Source organism: Merops nubicus, unplaced genomic scaffold (assembly GCF_000691845.1).
Source record: "Merops nubicus isolate BGI_N331 unplaced genomic scaffold, ASM69184v1 scaffold21562, whole genome shotgun sequence".
In the NCBI taxonomy this organism is placed as follows: Eukaryota; Metazoa; Chordata; class Aves; order Coraciiformes; family Meropidae; genus Merops; species Merops nubicus.
Genome location: NW_008591842.1, coordinates 1 through 15,094, shown reverse-complemented (window position 1 = coordinate 15,094; position 15,094 = coordinate 1). Strand labels below are relative to the sequence as shown.

At 46.0% G+C, this 15,094-nt stretch overlaps 1 protein-coding gene across 1 annotated transcript; it reads right to left on the bottom strand.

The window, feature by feature from the left end:
- Window positions 1–7,743: 7,743 nt before the first annotated feature.
- On the bottom strand, window positions 7,744–15,048 carry MAPRE1 (microtubule-associated protein, RP/EB family, member 1). Its single transcript, XM_008934987.1, has 6 exons — window positions 14,928–15,048; window positions 12,136–12,281; window positions 11,146–11,350; window positions 10,648–10,757; window positions 9,829–9,981; window positions 7,744–9,440 (listed from the first exon to the last, which is right to left on the bottom strand). The coding sequence occupies exons 1-6, from the start codon at window positions 15,046–15,048 to the stop codon at window positions 9,384–9,386; spliced, it is 792 nt and encodes a 263-aa protein (XP_008933235.1). The 3' UTR covers window positions 7,744–9,383.
- Window positions 15,049–15,094: the final 46 nt, after the last annotated feature.

Here is a 15,094-nt window from a genome sequence, read left to right as displayed (position 1 = left end):
CCCATCTTGAGACAGGAGTGTGCAAGCAAGGAGAGGAGGAGTGCCTCTAACCCACCGTTATTAATATTTATGTTATGCCTTATGAGCAATAAAGATATCCAAGAACAACTCTATACACAAGATCTGCTGCCCATTTGAGACCCACAGCCACAACAACAGATTGCTGCACTGACTTACACGAAAAGGCTCCGAGGGCTCCTCTGTACAGCACGGAGTTCTTGAAGAGATGTCAGGTCTCCTGGCAGGAGACAAATGCATCGCTTGAAGACCTGGAAAAGAATCACAAATGGTTGTAAAATCTCTCTAAAATGGCTGAGGTGAGGTTTCATTGTCTCCATACCATTTAACAGTGAACAGCAAAGAATGAAATAAAACCTAAGGTGGGTTTGCTACTTGCAAAACACCAACGAGCAAAGAGCAGGAACCTGAATTAATCCAGCAGTTACAGCTCAGTGATTACCTGGAGTTTGCCACTGTGAGTACAGCACAGGCAGCAGCCACCCTGGACATCCCAGCGTGGTCAGTGTGGAGCTCAGCCCCTGCCAGCTCAAAGCACAAGCTCCCAGCCCCAGCACTGGGCAGAATCATCTCCAAGTGCCAGGAGCAGAGAGCCCACGGCCAGCGAGCATCACTTTACACCCCAGGAATGCAACTGGAGCTCGTGAGCACTGGGCTTCCCCCCAGGGACCCCTTCCACAGACATCTGACCCAAGGTCCTGCTGTAAAGAGGCCACTCACCCCCTTGGAGAAGCAGCCCACCAGTAACCCAAGGCTGTGTCACAGCTGTCCCGTGCAACCAGGCAAAAGATCCCATCACATTTGTTGTCACTGATATCAAAGAATTTGGTGCCAGGTCTGCAGAGAGAGATCCCATGACATGGGACTAATGACACACTGATGGCACCGTGGCCTTCACACACTTTTCTCCTAAGGCAGCCAGAGCCATTCCCACAGTGACTCTGGAGCACTCACAGCATGAGGTGTGCTGGTCACACCCTCAAACACGAGAAATCACAAACCAAGTGACCAAGTTCCTTTGACTTCCCAGGAGAAGACCCTGTGCACAGCCCCACAACAGTGATTTCTTTTTTAAATATCTACCAATAGTGTCATCAGCAGATCTTATCTCCAGCAGGCCAGCGTTGCTCAGAGCCACACCTTTTGGAGCAGTCCTCAATCTAGACAAGTCCTCGACTGATAGTCCTCCATCTAGACAAGCTGCAGAGGAGGAACAGGTTGTTTCAGCAAAGGGGTGTCACCACCTGCCCCTCTGAACTTCACTGTCACCCTAAAAGGCCACTCCACCTCTGTGAGCCCGTGCAGGAGAAGAGCTGTCAGCTCTTACACCCCACTAGATTCATGGTCTTACAGACAATGCCCAAATCAGCCTGATTAAACCCAGAAGAGAACCCATTTAAAGGAGTCATTTATCACCAAATCTCTCACTTTATAGGAGATATTGTTCTTAAATGAGGGCCTAGTTTACTGAGCCAGTTTCATCAGGGAGGATGCTCATTTTCTATCTGATGAAAAAATGAATGCTTAAGCAGCAGACGTTTCCCACAGCAGCACAAGAGAATCATTTCAGTGGAAGACAAAACCAGGCAGCTCCTAATGCAGGACTGCCCCCCAAAAACCCCTTACAGCCAGATTACTTTCTGGGGCATTCTGGAGAGCAGGTGTGATTTGCTTTCCAACGTGCTATCCTTGCTCCTGAATTTGAGAAGCACACAGTCCAGATCCTCTTCCTGCAAGGCAGACAGAGATTTCCCTCACACAGCATCAAAGGGAGAGCAGAATTAATTATCTGAGGTTCTGTGCTGTTGACAGAGCAACAATTACTGAAGATGGCTATGAAAATAAACACTGCCCCACCACCAGTAACAAATGATGTTCAATTTCTCTCTCTTTTTTTTTTTTTTAATAAATCAGGAAATTACTTTTGCAACTGCTATTGCTTAGCCCTCATCTTTCATGGCAGAGAACAGTGTCATTACCCAGGCTATGAAGCATCACAGCCAATGTCACTCTGCATGTCATCAATGTCTTTATTGTTAGTATTGTAGATAATTTCTTTCATTGCCATGCAGAACTCATTCAAACCTGTGAAAACAAACATTGCCAGTTGAGACCTAGACTCAACCAGCTCATTCATAACTGAGAAAAAAAGGCCATAAAGATGGCATGTTGTAATAGCATTGCATCAAATGTGGACCCAAAAAGAGCCCTGCAGCACATTTCTACAGTTTCCAAACCAGCAAATGCACTTGATGGAAGCCTAAATGGTGCAGTTTGTAGCCATTATGCACCCAGACAGGTACAGTGTGCAGGCATTTATAGATTGGCCATTTATATATGCTGCTTTACAGTTTGCACATGTATCTGCAACCATTTGGCAGGCAGAACAAAGCACTGCATAACTCAGAAGTATTAAAATTGTGTTTTGAATACCACTCACTAATCAAAACTTTCCTGAACACATCAAAATTAATCACAGGTTGCAGCTGTTATCTTGCCTCACTACTGGAAATCTCTCTATGAATGTTACTGACTTTAAATATCAGATATCTGAAGGAAGAACCAAAGGTACATTTTCCATAAAGAGCACTTCATAAATTAGGAGAAGATGAAACTCCTTTTTTCCATCAAATACTTCAAAGGATGTTTCCCAGTCAGTTTGTTGTTTGCTGCAATGATCAGAAATAATGTCTTCCACTCGGAGGGCAGGGGAGGCAGCTCTGAAAGACAATCTTTGGCCTCAGTCTGAAACTGCACAGAGCTTTTATGGCACACAGAATCTCAGACCGACGTCCTGCAGCAAGGGAGGAAGCCCTGCAGTACAGCAAAGCCACTGGAAGGCTCTTACAAGGTTACTATTTCTGCCACACTATGTATAGCTGTAAGGAGCAGCCTCTGAGAAGCTTTACCATCCAAGGAAACCCAGCTACCATGTCCCACTAGCATAAGCACACTGTGAAGAGAACAGCCCCGGGAGACCAGAGCTAGCCAAGAGAAATTTAGGATACTGCAAGTGTTAAGCCCCAGTTTTGATAATGCTTGATGACCAATTTCAGCCCCTCCTTAGTTACACAGGTTTCAGTTCACAGCTGTGGTGCAGCTATGAGGGAATTCTCAGGACAGAGGGAGCATCAGCCCCCACGGCCAGGGCTGACCTCATTAGCTGAGCTGACCTCTCTGGGGCTCACTGGCCTCAGCAAAGCCTCCAAACAACCCACTCAGCACTGAAAACAAACCTTCCCCTGCAGGAGGATTATGTAAACGTGGACGTTTCCTGCTCAGAGCAGCCTCAAAGGTAAGGACAACTGCATACAGGTACTCCTGACCAAAGAGCTTTGCAGGAGCTTCTAGTACAGAAGGAAACTTTCCTCCCCACTGCTATGGGCCCCGAGACCATTCCCCCCTCCTGTAGAATTGGCTGGCAGGGCTTACAACATCTACTCATTCCATGATATTTTTGTGAACTTGTAATTCATCCATTAAAAAACAAAAGCAATGTAAAACACCCAAAGCAGCAATCAAAAGTTCCCAAGAATCTCCAAAGCACTGAGTGGCCAACTGCAGCCGTTTCACTGAGCCCATCCAATATCTTTTAACAGAGTTGGAGAACACAGACTGGTTTGTTTAGGTTTTTTTTCCTTTCTATTCACCTGCACCCTGGCTGCTCATTCCCCTCGTGCTGTTTGTGAAGACAAAGAGATCATTAAACAAGAGCAGCCTGTGTCTACCTTGTAATTTCAACTCTCTCTAAGGACCCTCTGAAGGCGCTCGCCCTGACAGTGCCTCGACTGCAGCCCAGCCCCGAGCCGGCTGAAGATTAGCCAGCCCAGCTAATGCCAGCCCACATAATGCCAGCCCAGCTAAAGCTGTGGGGGCAGCCGTGGCAGGACCCAGCCCTGCACACGCTCATCACCCACGCGCTTCACCTCCCGGGCCCGCCTGGCTTGAGCTAACCTTGGGAACACAGCAGGAAGGAGGAACATCTCTCCCTCCTTCACCACATATGAGGAAACAGCTCTTAAGCTCTTATATCCATCCAAGTACGTAATAAGAAACTACTGTGACTGGGATTTCAGAAGGAGCAGCCTCATCTGAAAAAGGGGGAAATCTGCCACCAGCAGGAGTTCTTTGTGTGCTTCACGTTTCATGTGGTGTCAGAGCAAAGCTGCTTGTCACTCCTCGTGGTGCCACTCACCCCTGCAGCAACACATTTCATCTGTTCCCACCTCCCTCTGCACCCCCTGGCCGCAGGGAGACGGCTCCCAGGGGTGACTGCTCCACCTCCCTACCCTTATGTGGGGCTGCTGTGCAGCTGCACCACCATCCCGACAGCTACTGTCACAAAACTCTGTCCCTTCTCCTCCTCGTTCTCCCAGAAAGCCTTTCTTTGAGAGAAAGGCTGAGATTAAACAGGCACTAGGATTCAGGTTTTGAAAATGGACCCACCTCTACTGTCCCCACCTCCACTGTCCCCTCATTTTAACCTCATCTGCTTATCACTTCATGAACACCAATCTGCAGAGCTTTGGGCATGTCGAGATTTATCTCCCTGCTGTCCCACGAGACCTAATGCCTCCTGAATGTCCATTCATCCTTGTGCATCCCCTGGGGACAAAATCAGGGTCAGAGCACTATGAGAAGATTGACAGACAACCATTTTATGAAAGCCTTTCCAAGGGGAAAATGTCTGCAAAACATCTCTTACACTTAAAAATGACACCAGTTCATGTTTCCTACAGTTCTGACAGGTCAGCCAAAGACATATTTTTAAATATATATAAAAAATATAAATACATACTCCATGTTTCATACAATATTTTAATCTTATTATATGCTCATTGTCATATTATTTCAACATCTATATACGGTTTTAATAAGTATTCATACTTAGAATAACATATAGTGATATCTTAAATATCTCTATTTTATTTAAAGGCCACATTTCAAAACCCCAACCAGCTGTGTTGAAAAAGAGAAGAGTGATTTTTACAGAAAGTGGCCTTTGCCTCTTCAAAGCTGGGATTGTCTGCTGGGAATGTTCTTTTGGGTCTTAGAAAGCTTTAGGACTTAATTTTAACTTTGTTTCTTTGCTTTGCTCTTCAATAGAAAACATTTTCTTGGCAGACACAGATTGTCTCTCTCAGTAACACTGAGTATTCATATCCTCAAAAAAACCCTTTTCTTCTACTTTAACATGTATTATACAGAAAAGAAAACCCATTTGTGTTCCATTTCTCTAGAGGGACTTTGCCTGTATCAGAACTAGCTCCTTCTGCAGCACTGCTCCCCAGCCACACATTCCCTGTCCAGTGCCTGTGCATCCACTAACCCCTCACACCACAGAGTACTGCACTTTTCCTTCCCCTCCTAGGAAGTGTTCTCCCACATCAGATTCCTTTCTCCTTTTATCTGTAACATTTCATAGCATGATTTTATTCCAGTGCATTTACTTGTTTAACTGCAGCCTTCTCCAATTTCTACTTCCACACCTTTCATGTCCTCTAGCCACATTTAACACTCTTCCTTGGATTCTAGGCCTGTTAACTATGCAGACCCAAACTCTGAGGGACTGAGAGCCACAGAGACAAACCCTCACCCCAGGAGGTCTCACTTACCAGCAGAGTTCACTCAGCTCTTCCTTCTGCAAATCCACAGTTTGCAGTTTTGCTCCCTGTGTTCTAGACTGCAGCTCTCCAGGAGTGGATCTGCAATGACTTCATCTCTCCTTCCTTTCTCTGTGTTAAAAGACCAGTAAATCCTTCAGTGTCCTGCTAATAAAAAGGCAGGTGCTCTGCAGGGTTGTTTGCAGCCCCTGCAGTAAGACTCCACATGAGTTTCCCCAAATGGTTACCCCCATATGATGCTCCCCTCTGTTTCTTGCACTAGCACAGAGATGAGGCACAGCCTGTGTGCCACCAGCCTAGCTGGGGACCTTGTACAGTCCTTGGCAGGTCTACACACTCACTAGCAAACATCATTCTCTTGTGAGAATTAGATTCCAGCCTGACCCTTGGAAGGATGGCCTGAGAGAAAAAAACTCCCACTCCTGAAGGACACGTGTTCCTGTGGATGGACAGGACTGACAGCCCACAAGACGACCGAGCGCTCATGCAGCCACATTAAATAGGGATATGATACAACAGCAAGGAAGTTTTTGGCCTTTATTTCAAGGCTTTTAACAGTTACAGTAGGAATTGTCATTGCAAACCAGAAATTTAAAAAAATCGAACAATAAAAGTTAAAAAAACATCCACAAGTCCACCTGTAAGTAAGACATGTTGGTACAGAAAGGAGATGTGAGCTTTTGCTTCTTCCATTCTCTTAATTTTGCAAATATCTGGTAGAACAAAGACACTAAGAAAGGCTGGATGCTATTGGAATTGCTCCAGCAGGTGAGCATTTAACAGCATATACTGTACCAGTCTAACAGAGTAGCTATGTTACCTCCATGGGTTTGAGTTGAGCTTACTGTTGTCATTTTCCTCCAAAGCAAAAAGACATTAAAAACCAGATTATGCCAAGATATCTATAATGTGGTCACAAGTTGACTCCATGAGTTTGTCCCCATTCTATTTCTAACTCCTCTTGGTAGCAAAGAAATGATGTCAGCAGCTGGAAATGTGGCAGCATTTGACTTACAAGAGCGTGGTTCCAGTTCAGTTTCATCTCCCACGTCCACACATCAACAGTCTCACCAGGCCCCCCAGCAGCACCTCTGACTCGTTGCTCTCTCAGCACAGGATATTTGCTCCCTGTGCTAACAGAGATCAAAACTGACCTCATGCAATCCCTCTGCTGGCCTGGGTGCTCCACAGCTCCACACCTGCAGCCCTGGTAGGAACAGACCTGAAGCAACCAGGTCCCAGCGCCCAACTGGGCTGCAAAGGGCAGACACCCACCAAGTCCTCTTCAGATCCAGCCAGGTACTGCTGCTGCCTTTTGCTTTGAGTTGCTGGAATAATGGAATATTTAGAGTCGAAAAAAAATATGCTTCCAACCTCAAAGCATGTAAGTAATGGGAAAGAAGATTTTATGTGCATCAAAAGCCCTGCTCTACGTCTGCACCTCTGTGGTCCAGCACCAGTAGTACCATCAGGCAATGCCAGCCCTTCCTGGTAAGGGACCCACAGAGCACATCAAGGCCTGGGAGAGGCGTTTCCAGCACCAGAGAGAAGCCCTGCAGGAAACACTCCCAATTTCAAGGTTACATTCATCACAGAAGCACCTCTCTGAAGGTGCTGCTCTGTGCACGCTTCTGTGGCAGTGACATTTCAGCTCATATGCAACACCTCGAATGAAAACAACCAAGTTTACAATCAATCTGCTCCTAGAGACTGGTGACAGATGCTATTAACTTCTTGCTTACAACCACCAGTGTTTTAGCCATTTTAAAATGCTTTAAACACACTTAGTGTGCCAGCATTCCTGAAACACAGCCTCATACTCACACCAAAAACACACCCATGTCTCATCCACTTGTGGGAGGGGAAGGAAAAACAAAAAAAAAAACCTTGAAAACTCAAAGAACTCCAGGAATGGTTTCCCCCAGCACACTCTGAGGGAAGTTTCAACATGACTGCTACTCGAGTTAGCAACGACTGTGACTAGGACTGGAGCATGACAGCTGATATTGCAGGTCCTGCAAGCTTCATCATGAACACTACCACGAATTTCAGCTTTGCCTGATTGTATCTGAAAGCACGAGAGACTCCAGCAGACGTGACACTCTTGAAATACAGAACTTTATTTAAAACTGCTTAAAATAGAAAAACCCTGTCAAGAAAAATCCAAGTCAAATATGGTTTCTCAATAAAATGGAGGTTTAGGGCAACAAAAGTCTGAAAGGCCACAGAGAAATAGCACCACTGCAGTTTTAAACAATGGCTAGATACTTGCATTTTTGGCATTCACTGAATTTGGGTTTTTCCTCGGAATTTCACAAAGATTCATGCACTACACAACAATTACCATAAAATGCTCTCCTACGCACATCTCAGGACAAGCTACCACCAGAAACAAATGAATACAAGCACAACAGGACTGATCAATCTCAGTAGTGAAGGGGGATCAGAAGTCTTGCAGGATCTTGCCAAACACAACAGTAATGAGGGGCATGAGAGCAAAAAAGGACAGTTAAGGAAAGAATTTAAATATTAATATTTAAGTTAGTCTCAGTACTGTATTTTCTGCAATAACATTAGCTCTGTTAGCCAGCATCTTTTAGTTTTTACCCCAGATGACTACCAAACTGGCAAGTATTGTTATTAGATTTGCCCTGGTTCAAAAGGAAATTAAAAAAAAAAAAATAAAAATTAAAGAGACAGAAAATTCATCATCCTCATGTGCTCAATTCACTTTCATTCTAAGATAGCTGCACAGTGCAAGTTATTACACTGTTACAGCTACTGGACTTGATCAGCATTCCTTGGGATGGGAAAGAGAAAAGAACAAGTGAGACCAAGCAGCATATCAACGAAAATAAAAAGAAACAGGACAAATAGAAACAAAAGCCAGGAAGGAGAGTTACTTCTGAAGAACACTGTAGGCAGTAAGACTGGACGTCCTTTGCTTTTGTTGGTTTTTTTTTCTTACAGAAAACACAGTACATTTTGGCAAAGTCATTAGCCACAATGCCACAGAAAAAGGCTTTAGCACTCTTCAAGGTAATTTATGTGTCTCAGCTGTTCATACTCCCTCTAATCTTGTGACAGGCAACATTAAGGCCTATTTCATCGAGAACTAATCACTTAGTAAGCAGCTTTACATAGGAATGGAGTTTTGTTTTAATAGCCCCTTTTGAGCACTGGCTGACAGGGAGGTTGCTACGCAAGGCCTCTCAGACAGCAGTGAATGGAGTTAAACAAACGTCTACCCCAAAATGAAGCACATAAAATCTCCTGTCACATTACTTCAATTTGGCATATGGAAGCATATTTTAAATACTCTTAAGGCATTTTATTATAATTTCTGTGCTGCAATTTCACATTAACTCAATCTTCCTGTGAGTCAGAGTCTAATTTCTCTACCACACGCCACCTTAGATACAAAAAGAGTCTCCCCACAAACCAGTGTTTTACCAGCAAACCATTCTGCAACAAGGTCCAAATATTCAGCCTCTTGCTCCCTAAATATACCACCTAGATGCAAATACTGCTCTGCTACAAAGTGAGAATGAGCTCCTAACTCAAACCCACTGTGAAAAGTGAAACTTCCGCAAAGTGCACTTTAAGAAGAGGTACTTTTTTTGCTTATGAAAAGAAACCAGTGAGTCCTCTAAGAATAAAGTGGAGTATTTTACAGTTAAGCACATGATCTGGGGCAAAGAATTCTGATGTTGCTGCTCTGCTGGTACAGTATGTGGTCTGTTAATACTCTTCTTGTTCCTCCTGCGGCGCTCCTTCGTCAGGTATCACAAAGCCTTCCTGAAGGGGAACAAAACAAGGGCTTTAATTAAAGTCTGATGTCAAACCAGTTCCTGGCTACTACGTATGCTTTTTATTCTTTTTTCCTTTTACTTAGGATAGATACCCTTAAGTCCCCATTTACAGGGTCAGCTTATATTACCAGAAGAGTTATTTTCCTCATCTTTGATCTATTTGTTATGTGCTCTTCATGACAGGCTAACCTTGTCTGCTGCCTGACTATACTTATGTTATCTGTTCCTTTATTACAGGAAAAAGCTAGGCCATAAACCTAAAGGGGAAAAAAAAAATAACCAACCAAGCAGAAATAGAGGGAGCCCTGGAAAGCAAACCAGCTTCCAATTACAAGGGGAGGGAGGAACCAGACAATTTATACCAGATTACTTACATCTGTGGCATAAAGGATTTCCACAATCCTCTGCAGCACTGGATCGTTCTCCCCTTCATTCTCCTGGCAGATCAATTCAATGTTCCTCAATTTGCCAAAGTAGAAGTCTCTCTCCTTCTCCAGATCTTCAACAGTAAGTTTCAATACGTTGATCTGCCAAAGGGCATCAGTAATAATTTACCCACTAAGAAGATAATTCAGTAGAACCCATTCAAAAGACAGAGTCCCCAAAGTTCTCAGAAGGGTGTTAATATGCAAAGCATTTCAAAAGTACCCAAGATGGGAGGTGGGAGGAAGACTGTGAGAGGAGGAAAAGATCCATTTCTCAAATTGTCATGTTATTGCCACAAAACCCAGGCACTGCCCCTTGGGAATGCTGCGGGCTTACTCCAGGGGGTGGGGAAGGCCCAGACGTTCCCTCGCGACGACCCCCGGGCTGGTGGCACTTTTAGCTGCACCCTTCAGGGTCTCAGCAGAGCAGCAGCTGCTCGTGGCTCGGTCGGAATGCTGCGAGAGCTGCCACACAGCTGTGGGAGTCCTTACAGACACTGCTATGTGTGCTATGGCACACCCGGGCGGGAGCGCCTGGGCACGCGCGTGCGGCGGGAGGGGCCGCGCTCCCCTCAGGACACCCAGACCACTATAACCAAGGCTTTGAATTAAGTGATTTTAAACGAGCTTACTAGTTTCAGATCATTTTCTTCCCCCTGCCTGATGCAGCCACCTCATGCCATTAGAGCCCCCCTGCAGAGGCAGCCCCCCTGGAGAGGCAGCCCCCCGAGGCGCAGGCCGGCAGCCGGGGCCGCTCTGGGCACACACCTGCTCGATCAGCCCGGCCGACTCCTCGTCCCCCCCGGCCTTCTTCACCATCCCAGCACCAGGTTTTGGAGCTGCTGCAGTCCTCTGTGTCACAATGGGCCTCTGTGGGGCTGCAAGAGGGAATCGCTGTTAGTTCCTCTCAGAACACCTTCCTTTGGCCTGTAAAAGTTCTATCCCCCTTCTGAACCTGCTCAGGCAGGGAAGAGTCTGGAGACACGTTCCTCCATCTTCACTCCATGTGACATGTCCAGTTTTTTTGGGCACATGTCAGCATTAATCTTTGCCATTTGCTCTTTTAGAGAAAATTGTTCTTTCTGCAGCTCCCAGATAACTGGGTACTACAGGACCACTCAGTGTTTGAAGTCGAGCATCTCAGAAACAAGATGCTCTAACTTCAAGCACTGCAACTACTTCATACACTGATATTAAACAGCAACCCAGCCCAATTTTCCCCAGAGTTTTTAACGATCTAGATAATCTTTTAACTCTTTTCTCTACCTGCACTGCTAGAAGTGAGAGATTTCTTGGGTTTGTTCACAATTGGAGCAACAAGGTTTGGTGCTACCGTCTCCTGGCCTTGCCGAGCAGCCACGGGATCATACTCCTTCCCATCATAGTTGGCATCAAAAAACTTTTTGAACCATTGAACAAATTCAAAGTTGTCCTGAAATTTTCCTTTCACTAGTTTGTCCACAGGAATTATCTGAAGGAGGGGAAAACAAACAAACAAAAGTCAAACTCAGATAAAGAGAAAGGGAGGGTTTTATCCTCAATATAAGTAGTTTTTACATTAGTGCACTTAAAAGATAAATGTAATTCCTTGTCCAGTCTAGAGAAAATCCTACGTGGACAGAACTGTAGGTCAAATAGCACAATTTTTTTTGGCAATAACCGCAATTAAAACCAAATCATGCTTTCACTGTGAGGGTCCCCATACCGATTTTAAATAATTCTGTCTCAAAGCTTTCTACACCAAGTTCCAACACAAAACTTCTGTAAATTAGAAGCTGGTTTATCCATTGGTTTCGTGGTGACCTGGCAGTGCTGGGGGAATGGTTGGACTCCATGAGCTTAATGGTCTTTTCCAACCAGAACAATTCACGTGCTTGCAAAAAGGAATTTGAGATCCTTAGGAGCAGTGTACCAGTGGGCACTGGGGACACAGCTGGTACAACGAGGGTTCAAACAGGAACCTCAGGTAAACCTTATCTCACAGAAATTTCAGTATTAGCCTGTGCTATGTCAGTTGTATAGAATTAAAACTGAAAAATGCATCTCATCATTAAGAACTGGAAACCAAACCCTACTCGAGCAAAGCAGAGGGTCCTAAATCAAGGGAGGACCCCGATGCAAACCAAAACCAAACGTTTTGAGATTCATAAACCAAAAGCAAACTCTGTTCCCAGCTTTACTCAGCTCTGAATTTGAAAGCACACTCCATCTACTTTGACACAAAGAGCACAGAGAAGCAGTTACATCCCAGCTTACTTTGTCAACACCCATTCGTTTAAAACCTGCTTGTAGAACCTTGAAGTTTTGAATGTACTCGTGTTCCAATTTTGCTTGAAACTTCACTTTCTTGAGTGCTACAGAGCCTGGGAACAGCATGTCCATAAACTGACAGTACGCAGCACCTGCCGAAAGAAGAACACCACAAAACCCAGGATGAATCCAGTCAGCTCACCAGCCCATGGAGGTACTTCTCAGTCAGACCAGCAGACTGGCCCAGCTCACTCCTCAGCTCCACAACCCCCTAACAGCAACAAGCCCAAGAAAACAGGAACCTTCAGTCTCCTCTTTTGGTGCAGCGTGGCTGTAAAGAAGCTCAGGAGCTGCAAAACCAAACTTCTGCTCTCCTGACGTGAACTCTCATGAACAAGAGCAATCCTGCCTCCATAATTCCACGAGGAAAAAAATATCCCATGAGTGATTGGCCTTTCCTTTCTTCATGGATATCAGCATGGATCAGAGAGGTTGCACATGTCTGGCAGGCACACAACCACCTCTTATCAATGCTAACAGAAGTAAACCAGAAACAGAATTATTCTGGAATTATTTAATCATTACCAACATAGCGATATATTTACAAAAGAGCAATCCTGCCTCCATAATTCCATGAGGAAAAAAATATCCCATGAGTAATTGGCCTTTCCTTTCTTCATGGATATCAGCATGGATCAGAGAGGTTGCACATGTCTGGCAGGCACACAACCACCTCTTATCAATGCTAACAGAAGTAAACCAGAAACAGAATTATTCTGGAAGTTTTATTTAATCATTATCAACATGGCGATACATTTACAAACAGCAACTATGTGCAGTTCAAGGTGCCCTCAAAGGTGCCAAATTAAGATGGATTATATTTAAATCGAGCTTTAGTTGAAGAACTGGAACAGGGTAGTGTTCCTTTATTAATTTTAAATCCTTTGTGTCCTTCAATTCATCTCCTGCTTATCAGAACAGCAAAAGAGGGACTCAGTGCAGCCACAAAGAGCAGACAACCACCTCCAAAAAATTAACTCTGTAGAACATCCACACCCAATTTTAAAAGACCTTTTTATGCAATATCCTCACTCTGCAGTGACACACAGCCACGGGCCACCAAAAACACCAGTGCCACGCTCTCAGCAGTACCCCCCACCCAGCACCAGGGAACTGAGTGCACACAGAATAATGGGAGCCTTACCCTGGGACACCACACAGCTACGTGACAAGCTGTGGTGAGCTCACAGCCAGGAGGCAATGACACACCACGGTGCTGCCCTGAACCACTCTCATCTCAGCCACAGGTCACAAAGTCCTGTGTCGTTCACTTCCCATCCAGGCATCCTGCTGGTCTTTTGGGGCTCCCACTTTCACCTGCTACCAGAAGATTGCTATCCATACACTGGTCCAAATAAAAGAAATCTTGCTGTTTGATCTCCACTGTCTTTCAGTTCACTCACCAAGGAACTCCCAACTCAAACCCGGATGACCTGCCAGGAACCAGGAGTTTGGTAACTGTGGGCAGTCCCAGCACTAACCACGATACAGGAAGAGATGACAGCACAGCCAAAGGTCAGCCCTGCATGGGCACAACCCAGGCAGCGTGTCACCCCTGCCCTCGCCAGGGCAGCACAGCAGCCTTGGGCAGCTCTGTCCCACCCGTGCCTGGTAGGGCCTGGGGGCCGGGACAGGGCCAGAGCACAGGGACAGCTCAGCCTGTGCCCTGCCCAGCCAGCACCCCCAAACCAGCTCCTCCAGAGAACCACAGCACTCGGGGGGCCCCTCGCTCCAGCACGACAGCTCTGCAGGTCCCTCACCCTGCCTCCCTCCTTCATCTCACCAGACAAAAGCCACCACGAATACCTGCCAGGTGTCTATTTTAAGTCCTCTGTTTCTCTATAATCTTGGTGAGCGTTTCCCGGACAGACTCAGCCACAGGCTATACTGCCAGTCCCAAACTCATTTCAAATTCATCCCTCCTCTTATTCCACCTCCAATTTCCACATCTCTCATTCTCTGAGCAACACCTCACCTCAAGCTCACCGGAGGAGCTGCACTTCCACTTTTCACCAAGTCCCTTTCACCTGCCCGCTGCAGTTACCCAGATCACCCTCTTCTACCTACGCTGCACTTTTAGCCTTGGGTTTTTTCAGCTCTTATTCCACAGACTATTTGTCTTTTATTTGTTTCCACAAGCCTCCTCACACACACACACACACGCTCTCCCTGTGATGATACTTGACTCCATTTTGGTGCCACAATCACTTCCCCTTTTCTGCTGAAAACTCTACATGAGACCCAGCTGTGCTGCAGTCAGCTCGAGCTGGGCTGAGGGACGGACATGCCCCTTTGCCACACGGAGCTGTAAGCCCTGAAGGTGAACCCAAGAGTCACCAGTTCACCCTCCTTGCACTGCTCCTTCTGCCCAGCCTCTGGCATCTCCCAGCAGATGACACATTTATGCTCGTTACTCCACTTGTAAGACTTACTGTAGCCATCAAGACTAAACACTCAATGCCTCACTGTAGAACACTTTCTCCGAGGAGTCTCTGTTCACATTAACCCCCACTCCTCCTTACTCCACCTGTGCTGCAGTGACTCAGAACACACCTTTTCATTACACTGACGTTATTAACAACCACTTCAATACAACTCCAACCATACCCAGGCTAGAATGCTGACCGAGAATCTGCTCACACCAGGAATTACACCAACAGAGCCCACGCAGACGGGTCACAGGGTGCCACCAGGCCTGCCCGGAACCGGGGTGCACACCCAGCCCGGGCCCCCCTCACCTGAGCACAGCTGCTCGATCTTTGTCAGCGTCAGCTGCAGAGACTCGTTGATCCACGCCAGCATGTCATGTCGACTCAAGTTGTCGCTGGTCACCGAAGTAGAATACACATTCACGGCCATTTTCTGAAAGAGCGAACGAAGGGGGTGAGGGCCACAGGTGCCAGCG